General features: G+C 43.0%; 1 protein-coding gene across 2 annotated transcripts; it reads right to left on the bottom strand.

The window, feature by feature from the left end:
- Positions 1-74: 74 nt before the first annotated feature.
- ercc2 (excision repair cross-complementation group 2) lies at positions 75-11,371 on the bottom strand. 2 transcript variants are annotated; one of them, XM_079271714.1, is made up of 23 exons: positions 11,237-11,371; positions 10,716-10,815; positions 10,211-10,288; positions 10,046-10,108; positions 9,775-9,888; positions 9,458-9,574; positions 8,702-8,818; positions 8,361-8,484; positions 7,287-7,383; positions 5,899-6,032; positions 5,652-5,820; positions 5,410-5,528; positions 5,005-5,074; positions 4,351-4,420; positions 4,177-4,278; positions 3,759-3,822; positions 3,532-3,653; positions 3,261-3,353; positions 2,805-2,877; positions 2,619-2,689; positions 1,808-1,951; positions 1,539-1,682; positions 75-637 (listed from the first exon to the last, which is right to left on the bottom strand). In XM_079271714.1, exons 1-23 carry the CDS (start codon positions 11,239-11,241, stop codon positions 545-547), a joined length of 2,283 nt encoding a protein of 760 aa, XP_079127840.1. In that variant the 5' UTR covers positions 11,242-11,371; the 3' UTR covers positions 75-544. The 2 variants fall into 2 exon arrangements, with proteins under 2 accessions (XP_079127840.1, XP_079127841.1); XM_079271715.1 differs by lacking the exon at positions 4,177-4,278.
- Between the last annotated feature and the right edge of the window lie 2,525 nt (positions 11,372-13,896).

Consider the following 13,896-nt stretch of genomic DNA (forward strand, 5'->3'; position numbering starts at 1 on the left):
TAAAGTCAATTGTTCATTTATTCCTTAATGACGGGCCGGGATGGAAAGAAGAAGAACTCAAGTCAACTGTTGGAAACAAACATTTATATTCAAACTTCCTGGTTGAAAAACAGATACAAAAGTTCAAGTTCAGTATAAACCGTGAGTGTACAGCTGCAGCAGATGAGCAGTCGTCCTGTCTGTATGACAGACGCTATCTGGACAGACTGTGTGTGTGTGACTTGAAATACAGACAGAGGCTCAGGTTTGGTGCTGTGTAATTACGGTACACTGACTGACAGTTATCCCGTCTGAAATCATCACTGTGACCACAGGGCTGGGCCAACGTGTTGTAAATACGTTTCATGGTTTGTTCACCACGCAGAGAAAGAAGAGGTAACGAGGTTCATTCTGCTGGTGATGACCAACACTGACACATATCTACTTTAACTGTCCTGTGTGGTGACCTCCGTACACCGAGCACTGCAGACGGGTTCAATTGAACTCAGTTCCCGTGATGTCACTGGAACGGGTGATGACATGGCGCAGTGTATTTATGTCACCTTCAGGTCTGGTGAGCGATCTGACTGATTTTCTTCAGCATCTCTTCTGACTGCAGCTGCTCGAAAGTCAACAGAGACAGACCCAGCTGGTCCTCCTGGAGAGACAGAGCGAGAGAGGGTGTGTGTGAGAGAGAGGGAGGGAGGGAGAGAGACACTGCCTGGTCAACAGCTCTGTGTCTTGCTCCATCACTCTTCAGCCTGCTGAGGACCTCGAGTGAATCCTCCTGTTTGCTCTGCAGCTCTGAGTTACAGGACAGTGTGAAGCTGTGATTTATTAAACGCAGGCCTTTTACTTGCTCTGTACTAGAATTACCGATGACGCAGTTTACATCCGTAGCTGTCCAAAATGACATCCCTTCATCGTTTAATCTCTTAGTTATGACCGTCACACAAACGTCTAACAGAACCTGCTCACTTCCTCCAGACGGACGGACAGACGGCGTGAGGCATAAACACAAGTGGCTGCTAAACACTGGCCAAGTTAAACTTGAGTTATTGTATCAAAACCTTTTTCACTCTTCAGTTTATTCCATCTCACCCGATGCTAGAAATGATTTTCCTGACTCTCCTGCAGCAGCTCAAAAACCTGATAAGTATTCATTCAACCCGTTGATGAAAATGTCCTGTAACTGAGACACAAGAGGCACTGAAGTGCAGACTGCACACATGGCCTCTCTGGACCTTTTGCATCTCACAAAGATCATGAAATATTTATTCTGTGACCACAAGAACATGGTTTATACATCCGATTATGCTGTAAAATTATCAGTTTGAGATTTCAAGAAAACATTGTCGCAATCATAAGATAATTGAATTGTTGCAAACTAAAATCAAACATCTTCACATCCCAACTTCTGGTTTGAACTTGCTATGTTACTTTTGCAATTAATATTTTTATCTTTTCATGAGTTTTGCTTTAGTTAACGCGGGATAGCTGCACAGATATACAAACGTGAAGCACAGGCGGTGGACTCGTGTGGTGCTTGGCGGGCGTACCTGTCTGAAAGGCTGAGCCATCTGTCTCAGGAAGTGCTTGGAGAGCTGGACGGCCTCGTCCACGGTGAGGTTCAGACTGCCGTCGGTGATGTGCTCCTGAATCCAGCGAGGCAGCTTCCCACGCTTGTCTGCTCGGGCGTAACGCTGCGGACGGGAGAGGAAGTCGTCTCACTCAATGAAACCACCAACTGCTGCGGTGGAGCTACTTCAACGCTGAAATGTAAAGACGCTTTCTAGGCCTGCTGTTTCTGCCGGAGGACATCACGCACCTTGTCGGCGAAGATCATGAGTCCGTAGTCGGTCTTGCCTCGGATGGCTCTGCCCACACACTGGGCAGCGTGACGCATGGCGTCAAACGTCAGGAAGTCGTTCTCTCGGATCTGAAACTGATCGCGAAGGTACTCCAGACGAGCCTGAACCAGAGAGGAAGAGAACGTAACGCTGAGGACAGAGTGACGGCAGCAAAGACGAGGACAAAGGGCGTTCAAATAGAGAACGTTCATACACGAGCAGCCGTGCATGAATATTATACAGTGAAGTGAAATCACTCCCTTGTTCACTCATTCAGTTCATTCTGTCATGAGCAGCAGATTCAGATTTCCTCTCTAACACACGGCGTGTTGTTCCTCATCTATAGAACATGACATGTTGCTTTGCGGTGATGAAGATGAAACTCGAGTCACTGTCGACTTGTGACTTGACTCTCATGACTTGTCTGTTTATTTTATGCTTTCAGTATTAACTGAATATAAAACATGTAATATGCACGGAAACACACTTAATGGGGTTCGTTTGGACAGAAAATGTTGTTGTATGCAATTTAAGCAAAAAAAAAAGTTGCTTTTTCAAAGTTTACCAATTACCGTAGTTGTTAAAGTCTTAATTTCACTTTTGTATATTAACTATTGCTTTGTAATAATAAATGTGTTGGGGGTGCTGTTTCTTAGTGACTCAAGGAAAAAGTGACTTGGGACATGCACTGGGACTTTGACTAACTGACTTGAGTCACATGGTGCAAGCCATGAACAGTGTTGATGTAATGTGAATGTGGAGGATTGTGTAATGCGAGTGAGTTCTGACCTTCAGGATGCGGCTCTGTGTGTAAACATAAGGCACTCCGAACATGATGACCGCCCGGCCAAAATGGTGCACTGAACAGAAAACACAACAAGATTGAAAGTGATTATTTTGAGGAACTCGACAAACTGCCCGACTAAAGGAGAAGCATTCACTAGATCTGTAACCATAAAGCAGTGTGTCGCGCACCAAAATCAATTCCCTCAGACACCTTTCCTCTGGCCACCGACAGCAGGATGGCTCCTCTGCCGTTCTCACACGCCTGAAGAGCAGAGACACAAAGGTCAGAGGTCAGACATCTGAGACCCACCAGGACAGAAGAAGATGAAACATTACCGTGACTTTGCTTTAGTTTCTTTCTTAGAGCTGCAACGATCAACTCTTTTGATAATAATCAATCAATCATTTAGCAATTTCCTTTTTTTCTCAGTTTTATATCATATTGAACCGATTATTTTGGATTTTGGACTGAGAAAATAATTGGTTGCAGCCCGAATTCCTTTACAGCAATGCTGATGCTAAATGTAACAATCAGAGACATTGTGTCGTCCATTTTCACATCCCAATGGCCGATGTCTGTGACATGAATAATAATAATAATAATAATAATAATAATAATAACAATAACAATATGTGTAAAGTGACCTCGTGGTATTTCTCCAGGGCCATGCTCGTCTCTGCAGCATCTGGAGTCTCAATGAAGATCAGCTTGTTCCTCTGGATGTTCTCCAGGATACCCTGCAAACAAACGTGTACAAAAACTCATGAATGCAACAACTTACCCAGAATGCATGCTGACACAAACATTTTAAACATCATCAGTGGTGGTATTATGGCTATACGAGAGAAGATAACTTAGGATCCATCTTTAAAAGAAGCAGGTGTGTGTGTGTGCTGCGTCTGTCCACACACTGACCTGTTCGTACCAGGACGCCACTATGTTCTCCATGTACACGTAGCTGGTGAAGAACGCCACGATGCCGTCGGGAACGATCGCAGACATCTCTAGGAGTAGGTTGCCATAGTTACGAATCACAGCTGGAAACAAAAAAAGAAAAACGAATGACGTACATGTCGTAGCTGAAACTCCAAATAAACACGTTTTATATTCATGGTGATGTAATGCGATACATCTCTACTCACCAAAGTCTTCTCTGGTCTCAAACTTTGAGCTCAGGGCCACCTGATCGTTTCCTCTGCCAACTATCTGTGTGGGATAAACAAAAGAAGAAAGATGTATATCATATAAACGTGTAGAAATGTGATGCTGTGTTTTTATGTCACAATCAGTCGATCGTCTGGTTCCGTAATTCCTTCTGCAAATCACAACAGTGTCTGTGTGTGTGTGTGTGTGTGTGTGTGTGTGTGTGTGTGTGTGTGTGTGTGTGTGTGTGTGTGTGTGTGTGTGTGTGTGTGTGTGTGTGTGTGTGTGTGTGTGTGTGTGTGTGTGTGTGTGTGTGTGTGTGTGTGTGTGTGTGTGTGTGTGTGTGTGTGTGTGTGTGTGTGTGTGTGTGTGTGTGTGTGTGTGAGAGAGAGAGAGAGAGAGAGAGTAGTTGCACACCAGAGGACAAAGGCAGGTCCGTGCCAGCGTCATGGTGAAGGACGCCATGGTAACAGGGCGGAAGTCAAGGATCCGGGGGTAGATGTCCAGAGGAGAGAGAGTCTGAGGAAGTCAGACAGGAGATTCATCAGGTGACAATACACAACACCACCGAGTGGTGAGATACCAACTTACCCCCGAGGTGATGATGACGGACTGAAATCTCTGAAAAACAGGTTTGATGGCAATCGACGGGTCCATACAGCTGAGAGAGGAACAAAGACAGATCAGAGCATGTTAACCTGACGTTGGTAGTTGTAGTAGTATTAGAGGCCATGTGGAGATAATCAGCAGATGCCTGCGCTCATGAGGCCCAATAAGAAGGAACATGTCAGCGGACAGCTCTGTTTCTCAGTGTGGCTGTTGAGGAATGAAGTTAGCCAACACGAGGAGTCAACATGACATTCAACAAACTTTGCTTTTTTTATTTTGTTCTAATGCAAGTTTACAGAAACGAGGAGAAGCTGCCGTCTGCGGACAGATGAAAATGATTTTTAAATAAATCAAGTGCACTGCAGAGTGTAGCTCTACTTACGCATGAAGAGACAATGGCAGTGTCAAGTAGATGTTCATTTAAATTCAGCAATTTTGATACATTTATTAATAAAAAAATAAAAATAAACATATTGGCCATCAGTCGCCTTGCTCTCAAATATTGGCCATTGAAACTCACATCTGTTGACCACTAATTATTAGTCAAATGGATTTGCTCGTGTTGAGAGACAGCACCAAAGAGACAAGAATCAAAGACGCTTCCCAACAACTATACATCTGTGTATTTCAGCTCACCTGAAGTACAGCACAGGGTTAGCGATGGTCGGAGTTCTGTCTTCAAAGGGCTCAATGATTATAGTAAAACCTTCAGACAGAGAGAAGAAATGTTTCATGAACGATAAAATTACAGCCAAGAGGATTTCAAACCCGAACAAACAATGTTTTACTTTAAAAAAAACAGAAAACAAACATAAGAAACTAAATGTGACTTCTACCACACATTAAGACTGCAGATCTCTGCCAGGTACTGTATGTCTGCATGAGACCCTTCAGCATGCAGCCATACCCCTAAAACATTCTGCAGAATGCGAGATTAGCCGCGGACAGACACAGAGGTGCACAGTCACCCACGGACTAAAGCAAGGACGCCAATTGATTCTCCTGGCAGAGATGATAACAATAAAGACACAGTTGTGATACCTTGGCTGTAGGTGCTGACCAGGGTAGCAAAGTTAGAGATGAGAGTAACAGCTGAGAAGTCTGCGATGTCTGCAATCTCCAGAGTCCGTAGCAACGACTGCAACCGCTCTGCACAAAACCTGGACACACGGAGACACGGGAGCGAGGAAAACATGTGTCCAAATGAGGCTGCGCCAGGAAATGAGGGAACAGGCGAGTAAAGAAGTGATCTGTGAGGAATCACAGGTTTCAGAGACACTGACCTCAGAGGCTTGCGGTCGATGCAGACTTTGTCGAATATGTCTTTAAGGAACTGCGGGGTGCTCTCCTGTACAACGTGATGCACTCTCAGACGGGACTTCAGATACTCCAGGAAACGTTTCAGGAAACCAACAAAGTGCTCTGCTGTGCGAATGCTACCAGGGACTGCCTCTGAAGAGAAGACAACGGCCATGAATTCACTCTGAAACTCAACGAAAGGATGGAAAACGATTTATTTGACGGCCGTACCTTTAAGAACTTCATCTGGTAACACGGGATTTGACAGGTAGACGTCCGTTTCCCTGGCAACATTGGCTTCTTTCAGCCCCTCTACTAGTCGCCTGTACTCCATCTTCAGTTTGGCAGCATCAGTCTCCTTTATCCTATCAGACAGCGGGGGGGGGGGGGGGGGGCAGAGATGACAGGAAGTTGATGCACTCCATGTGGAAATAACGGATACATCCAACATGTAATCATTCCTCACTTGAAGTAAACAGAGTGGATTTGTGTTACCTGTAGATCTGATTGACTGGCAAATAAATACGTTCATCAAAATGATTTCTCTTTTAACAAAGAGAAAAATGCAAAAATATTCTACAAATTGTGAAACATTCTCAAAGCCTGGATCAGCCTTTGAAATAATGACTTTACTAACAGAATATCACTAAATGTAAACACACACAACCAACACATTAGTAGAAACGGCTCGCTCTGTGTCTGGGGCAGAAACACACATGTCACTAGCTGGTTGGCGTCTGTACTCAGGAAAGAGTGAAGTACAGAATGTTGTTAATGCAGGTGAGCCGTCAAAGGGAACATGCGGCGACTAGTTTCACATTCTGTGGTGTCACGCTGGCAGCAGTCACGGTTCATCTTTTCTTTTTTATATCGTACGTATAAAAGCCACCAAAGGACTACAGAGCTGTTCAAGTGGACTCACTTCAGATGACGGTCGAAAAATGTTGTTACCAAGGACTGAAGTAACGGAAATGTACTTAAAGGAACTGAGAAGCACTGAGTACGTTTAATGTGACCTTTAACCTGACCCGTCAGATGTGTTATTATAAAGAACCGTCTGAGAAGCAGTCACTGGAAACTGTTTGGAAAAGGGCAGGCACTTCAAAAACCACGTGGCAGCTGATTGGATGAACCATCTGTCAATCAAAGTCTTGCCAGTAGGGAGAGGAAAGAAAACATCGTTTCCATCGATAAAGGCCTTCAGTGCCCCGTAGCTGCCAGTAGCTCCTCACTGATTGGTCGGTTCACTGACTGACGGGTACACGATCCAGCGAGTCTCACCGCTTACAAAAAACACACAAAGTTAAGCTTTTCCTGAAAGTCTGAGTTGAGGTTTCCTTAAAATGCTCACGTTAGTATCGACGGTTTTCTCCTCATCTGTGTCTTACGTTTCAGGAATCACTTGAAGTTAAACAGTTGCACAAAACCTCATTACAACGAAAGGAAATAAAACTCACCATGACCGACTATGTAGCAATAAATGAAGAAGATGAATGAATCACAGGGAAGAGACTTTATAACATCAACCCAATACTTTGGGATCTTTGCAGTCAGTAACAGCCGGCGAGCTCTTTCATGCCCACAGGTCAGCGGTGTGCCGAGTCATTCTGAGGGCTTACTTCTGTATGGTGCTCTGAAGAGTCTCCACATTGGTCTGGCAGCGGTCAAGTGTTCGTCTGGTGATGTTCACACTCATGGAGTCGATGCACACATTGTCTGAGGAGACGAAAAGAGGAGGTGACACGACGAGAAAGAGTAGAGCTCCTCCCACGAGTCCTCTGTACATCGAGTGTGCCCGTTGATTATGATCAATCATGAACAATAGAATGTTTCATTTCATCATAAACGTCATTTATAGTAATTTAAGACAGTAAAGGTGTGCTCAATGGTAAATAATGGGTTAAAAATGAATATCTGTATTTCTCTCAGGTGCTCTGTGTGACTGAACGTCGCTGAATAAAAAGCAAGAGGCTCCACGACACACGTGTTGTATTATTATTCTATATCATATCTAATATTCTGTTATACTGCTGTACAATACTAAATATCATATATATATTATTACATTGCACCATACACTATTTCTTCCATCAGTACTATATCACAACTTACGGTATTATTACTTGAATAGATGTCACACTACTTGATATTAGGTTGTATGCAATATTAATACAGACAACACGAAGTGTCATTACTCAAATTATATCATTTTACATATAAACAGCCTTGTTGACTTGCTCTTGATCTGCTCTTGTATATTATATTATATTATTTATATATATATATATATATATATATATATATATATATATATATATATATATATATATATATATATATATATATATATATATATATATTATTATTTACTCTGTGTATCTGATCGTATTTGTGCAGCTGCTCAATGAAGACTCGTCTCATTTCTTTATTCCTTTACTTTAATACAATAATTATCTTTAAATTTCAGAAGTAGGTTTTTACATACGAGGAACTTTGCTTTGATGTTTTGGTGCAAGAGAAATTAAAATTAAAATGTAAGCACTGGAAGGTCAGGAAACATTCATTAGAGAACAGAGACATTTACAATAAAAATGAAAAATTAAGAATTGTGCAGTTTTGTGAAAAATGTTGTCTGGGTTATTTCAACTGTTACGTAATCAATTCATTTGATTGCACCAAATCCATCTCCTCACCTATGTTATGAGCCTCGTCAAACACCACGACGGACTTCTTGGACAGCTCTTTGGACACCAGGTCCGCTATCTTGGGGTCCAGCAGGTAGTGGTAACTGTACACCACAATGTTGGCATGCAGGAGCTGAGAGCACACAGACAATGTGAGACATTGTGACCCATCGTAAAGTACCGGTGTTATGAGATGTTTTCAGTAAAGAGCGACTGTGTCGAAACGTTTCCAGATCCGTATGCCACGTTACTCATGATGAGAAACTAGCTATGAATCCATCGAGTGAGAAAGCGTTCCTCCACACCAGGCTACACGTTTCACGTTTGCATTCGTGTGCAGTGCGACGTACCGAGTAGCGAGCCAGATAATAAGGACACCAGCCTTTCCTCCTGCCGAAGTCCTTCAGGTCGTCGAGGTTGTAGATGCCAGCGGGGAGAGGCACCTGTCGGCCGACCGCATCAAACTCCTGCGAACACGAACCAGAGTGACGAGAGCGGCAGACAGACACGTGCACGGCAGCCGAGAGGAATCACATCCACTCTGATGTAACAGTACAGCAGAGTCTGCACCTGCTGGAGACCTTTACTCGAAGAGAAAGAGCTAAGTCAAAAAACGTTTGGCAACACCACCGACCCCAAATAATACCGAGCTGCCATGAGCAAAAGCATTTGTAGTCAATGCATAAGACGATACGCTAATTAGCTAAATGGGCTCGTGTTTAACCCGTTAGCTCCACTATAGAACATTGTCCATAAATGACAAATAAGTCTCCTTAATATTACAATATTTGAGCTTCCCACTCCAAAGTTCTGACACTTTGATTTTCTATTTTCTTGCTAATGCAAACTCATACGACACAACGATTTCTCAAACTATACCCTCAAAACATTACATTTAATCCCCTCTGACGGCACTCGAGGCGGTGTTTGTCTCAGTATGATGATGATACGGTGTAAACCTTCTGTAGGCTGCAGTAAAGGTAAAAAAACATCTTCAGGTACAAATAATGAGGCTTCAAACTAAACAGTTTATCATTATTTTTAAGTGTAACACTAGAATTTTGAACACATAACACTGAACCGGAAGCATTCAGGCGACTTCTTACCTCATAAAAGCGACACACGGGCAGGTCGGGGTCGCTGTGGCGCTGTGCGCGGATGTACGACGCTGTCAGTGTGTGGCACTTCCCATCAACCTCCTTACCGAAGCGCAGAGCGCTCACCTGGATAGGAGCAGACGACTGATACATTTACTCCTTTAGGCCTGAACCTCATGATGTCTAAATACATCAGACACAGAACAGAGAGCTTGGTACTGTGTAAGATAAATCGGCGGTCAGCGTTAAATGTGCGTTAGTGTGTTCGTGCTGTGCCCCGTGTCATCTGTGAGGTCCTGATTTGGCAGCGCGGTGGTTGTTCGTACCTCCGGGTGGATGCAGAGGTTTTTCCTGGAGGAGAGGGCGAGAGCCAGGAAGTTGTTGCTCTCTCCAGTTTGCTTGGAATAATACTCCATCAACTTCCGCAGCTCCTCCACGACCTGATCAGACAGCGGATCAAATATACGACACAAGTCATCTCAAACCTTATTTTAAATGTTTCTCTAATGTCTTTTACTGTTTCATTTCAACTTTAAACATTTCTAAGCAGTAGGGAACGTAAGCTAGGATACAAAATTGGAGTTGACATTGACTCGCCTTCTCGATCTCTGGAACTGTTCTGGAGCAGTATATTAGCTTGGTCACTTCCAAAGGAAAGGCCTGAGAGAGAGCAAGAGAGAGAGAGAGAGAGATTGAAAAGTGTTCATGTGACATCAGCTGTTGGGAAGCGACAAGGAGTCCCATGAACGCAGCTAAACTCACCTTTTGGTAGGCTACAATGAGAGACAGCAGAGAGATGGTCTTCCCGGTTCCCGATGGCATCTCCAGGACTCCATGACCCTGAACACAACACACATGAAGTTAACGCTGTGTAGCTGTCCTCTCATTGACGCAGTAGAAAACAAAAACTGAAAATCATTTTAACTGCGTCCTTTGGTTAATTTGTCACCAGTTGCTTAGAGACAAACTCAAATGTGTCCACGTCTAATCGGCTCCCCACAGTAGTGACACAGCAGAGGAAGTATTCAGATCCTTTACTTAAGTTGAAGTACTAACACCACACTGTGAGAAATACAAATCTAAAGGTGAGAGTTCTGCATTCAGAACCTAAAGTACAACTATGCAAGTACTATCAGCAACATGTACTTAAAGTACGAGAAGTAAAACAATGTGCAGTAGAACGAACCCAGCTACAAAACTACCTTTAATCCCACTGGATTTACTACATCTTGTAAAATACACTGAGCGACACATAAACACGACCCACCTTGGCATCCAGAGTCCTCTTCAGCTCGAGCATGTAGGAGTACTGCTCCGGATAGATGTAGTCATACGGAAAATACACCAGCAGACCCTCGATGTTGAGCCTACAACAACAACAATAAGTGACTTCTGACACGCTGCACACTGAGAGCAGAGAGACATGCTGCCTCTTTGAGACGATGTGTGTGTGTGTGTGTGTGTGTGTGTGCGCGCGTGTAACAGCACCGCAGCGATGCTAGCTTCGTGTAACAGTTACAAAGTGAACGAATGTCTATGAAGCTAAGCTAACCAGGCTCCGTCATTCCCAGCTGACGCTCATTACACGAACACACTGACTGACTTCAATATCATCTCCGGAATAAACTGCAACTGTGAGTGTCGGCTTTAATGTTACTTTCGCGAAATCATGTCAGCTAACGTTAATGTATCTAACGTTATCTAACGTTAGGTATGGTTGATGGTGATGTCAAGCTAGCAACAACATCAACAGTCTCTTTCTTTTACTGTCGTGATAGAAACACTAACTTCATGTTTGCAGAACGTGTAGCAGACGCTGCTCTTCTTCTTCAGTCACTTTCGCTGTTTATACATCGTCATTTATAACTTTGGGGTAAGAAAACAACAGACACGCTTCAGGGATGAAGCGACTTCTTCTTCTATCTTCTTCTGCGGCTTCGACTTCTTCTTCTTCGCTGTTTATTGGCGGTTGGCAAACCTGTTTAGAGGCGCGTTACCGCCACCTAGTGGAGTGACGCGGGACAACAGAACATTTAGGGTAAAGGGAAATAAACAAAACTCTTCCCACTCCACCGATCTCGGGTTGTATTGACTGAAGAAGGTGATTTCTCTAGAGCAGAGGTCTTCAACAGGGGTCCGCGAAATTCTTGGTTGATTCGACAAAAAAAAAAAAAAAAAATGTTTCTTCTCTAAACATGAATGTGTCCATTATTTTAATAGTTCAGTATTGTATGCATGATAACAGGTATCTTTATGCATAGCAGTGGCACTAATAGGCCATCGCTCATTTTAGTTTCCACATTTATGTTTAAAATGAAAACATCAATTTGAATAGCTTGTGTGCATGATTATCATGTCATTGACAGACCATGTTGATATTGGCATTGGTATCAGCTCACAAGGTATGTTTATAAAAGGCAGTGGCACGGCCACCCTACTCACTGTACCTTGCACATGTTTAAAATAAAAACATGAATATATGAACCTGTGTATTATTTGAATAGCTTAGTATTGAATGCACAATAAAGAGGTATACACTTTACTAGTCCCATTTAATATAAAACACAATTTTATACAATATATATAGTCGGGGGTCCCTGCTCCATCTCTCTATCAGTTTGGGGGTCCTTGGCCTGAAAAACGTTGAAGACCCCTGATCTAGAGTGAAGAATAACTGACTTGAATGAATACATGGTACATATATAGATAGAAAAAAATTGTTTCGTATCATCTTCATCGAGCAAAACAAACATTGTTAGCCTGGACACGTCTTTCAAAATGTTGAAATTATTTGATCCATAACTGCACCAACTTGACAGTATTTGTATTTCGTTTTGCACAGCTTGTACTACGCCCACATCACACGTGTACACATGTATACAGTAAAAATGATCCCACTTTTTATGTCGTTGTATATTCATCTTTGTCTTTGTTTTATTTTGCTCTACTGCTTTAACAGTAAAAGTACAAGCGATGAGGAATTATCTGGACTACCCTTTCGATCACGCGACCCTCTCCTTGCACGTCATAGCGGTGTTCCTTTTTTTCTAACTAACATGACCATTTAGGTTTACCACGTTTTACAAATTTAATGTTCAACCTGCTGCAGTCTGGCAAGAATTACAGAAGTATCAGCTGCCATACCACCAGACCATTGTGTATTAGTGCTGGGCGATCGCGATTAATCGCCAGGGCCTTCAAAGCCTTCTCTGCTGGCCTAAACAGAATCACAAAGTTATATATATTTTATAATTTAATATTTTTTCTTAAATACACTACATTATAATTTATAAAAATATTTTTCCCATTATCTTATTTTCTCATTGCACAGCTACTGTCTTCCTCAGTGGCTCTGCTTCCAGTGCAGCTTGTTTTAAGTAGAGCTTTTATCCAATCAGATCTCACCTCTGTGTCTCTAGGTAAGAACAGAGGCCCGAGGCCTGCACACTCACAAGTGCATCCCTTTGCAGTTTAAGTAAATGGGGATGATATTGTTGATTGTCATAGTGTTCAACCAATCAGATCTTTAGTTTGACATGTTGGGGCGTATTCTTTGAGGTGCCAGAGCCTTCTAGCTGGCCTACAAGTACGTCAGCATTAACGGGCAGCTCAGTTTTCAGGTGCAGCTCTGCAGTGAGGTGCAGCGTGTGCTGTGATTGGTCGTAGTCCTGGCTTCTCGGAGCCAATGCTGGCGGTGAGTGTTTGAACTGTGGGGAAGACTCAGTCGAGCTCTTGATATGCATGGTGATAGCTCACTGTGTGGGGCAAGCCACAGGCTGCCGTCAGCAGAGCGTAAGGCCCATTAATATTATTTTTTTAGGTTTCCAAAGTCTGATATTTTTGTTGCAACCAGGCCTGTGAATAAGCTAATTTAAATTTCAGTCCCCGTCTCTCTTGTTCCCCTCTCTCATTACTGGACAATTCTCCCCCCGGCTCACTTTCTCCAGGCTCGTACTCTTGTTTTCCCTCCCTCCCTTTCAGGAGTTTGGAATGAGTCCTTTCAAGTGTGGACGTATGCGCCTCCTCTCTCACACCGCTGACCGACTCCAGACGTCTAGTGTGTGAAGCTTCATTTGAATTCATTTGTTTGAAAAGCTTTATTTCTCCTTTAGTCGCTGCCTCCCTCCGTCTTATGCCCGTCTATTAAAGTTGTGTATTCCCACTAAACTACTTCTCTTTCCTCCACTTCTCCCTGTTTGCATGTGTGTGTTGTTGCTGTTTGCAAGTTTCTGTGTATCTGAGTGTGCCAAACCAAGAACAAATATAATTTACACAAACTAAAAATATAATTCTATGGTTTATGGATGTAAAACTACCAGCAACAGACTTCTGTTCAGATAAAGGTTGTTACTGATTGGAAATTCCAGGACTGTCTGGTCAATAAGTTTGCAAAGCATGATATATTATGGGCTTCATAAAAACATTGTGAAGGCAGTGTATTGTTCTCT

Source organism: Melanostigma gelatinosum (assembly GCF_949748355.1).
Source record: "Melanostigma gelatinosum genome assembly, chromosome: 7".
NCBI classification, from domain to species: domain Eukaryota; kingdom Metazoa; phylum Chordata; class Actinopteri; order Perciformes; family Zoarcidae; genus Melanostigma; species Melanostigma gelatinosum.

What these genes read in the sequence shown, in the direction of transcription:
- ercc2 (XM_079271714.1), bottom strand. An exon ending in TCATTGTAGCCTACCAAAAG is followed by an intron (nt 10,109 to 10,210) that starts GTGAGTTTAGCT and finishes GCTCTCTCTCAG; the next exon opens with GCCTTTCCTTTGGAAGTGAC. An exon ending in CAGTTCCAGAGATCGAGAAG is followed by an intron (nt 9,889 to 10,045) that starts GCGAGTCAATGT and finishes CTGTCTGATCAG; the next exon opens with GTCGTGGAGGAGCTGCGGAA.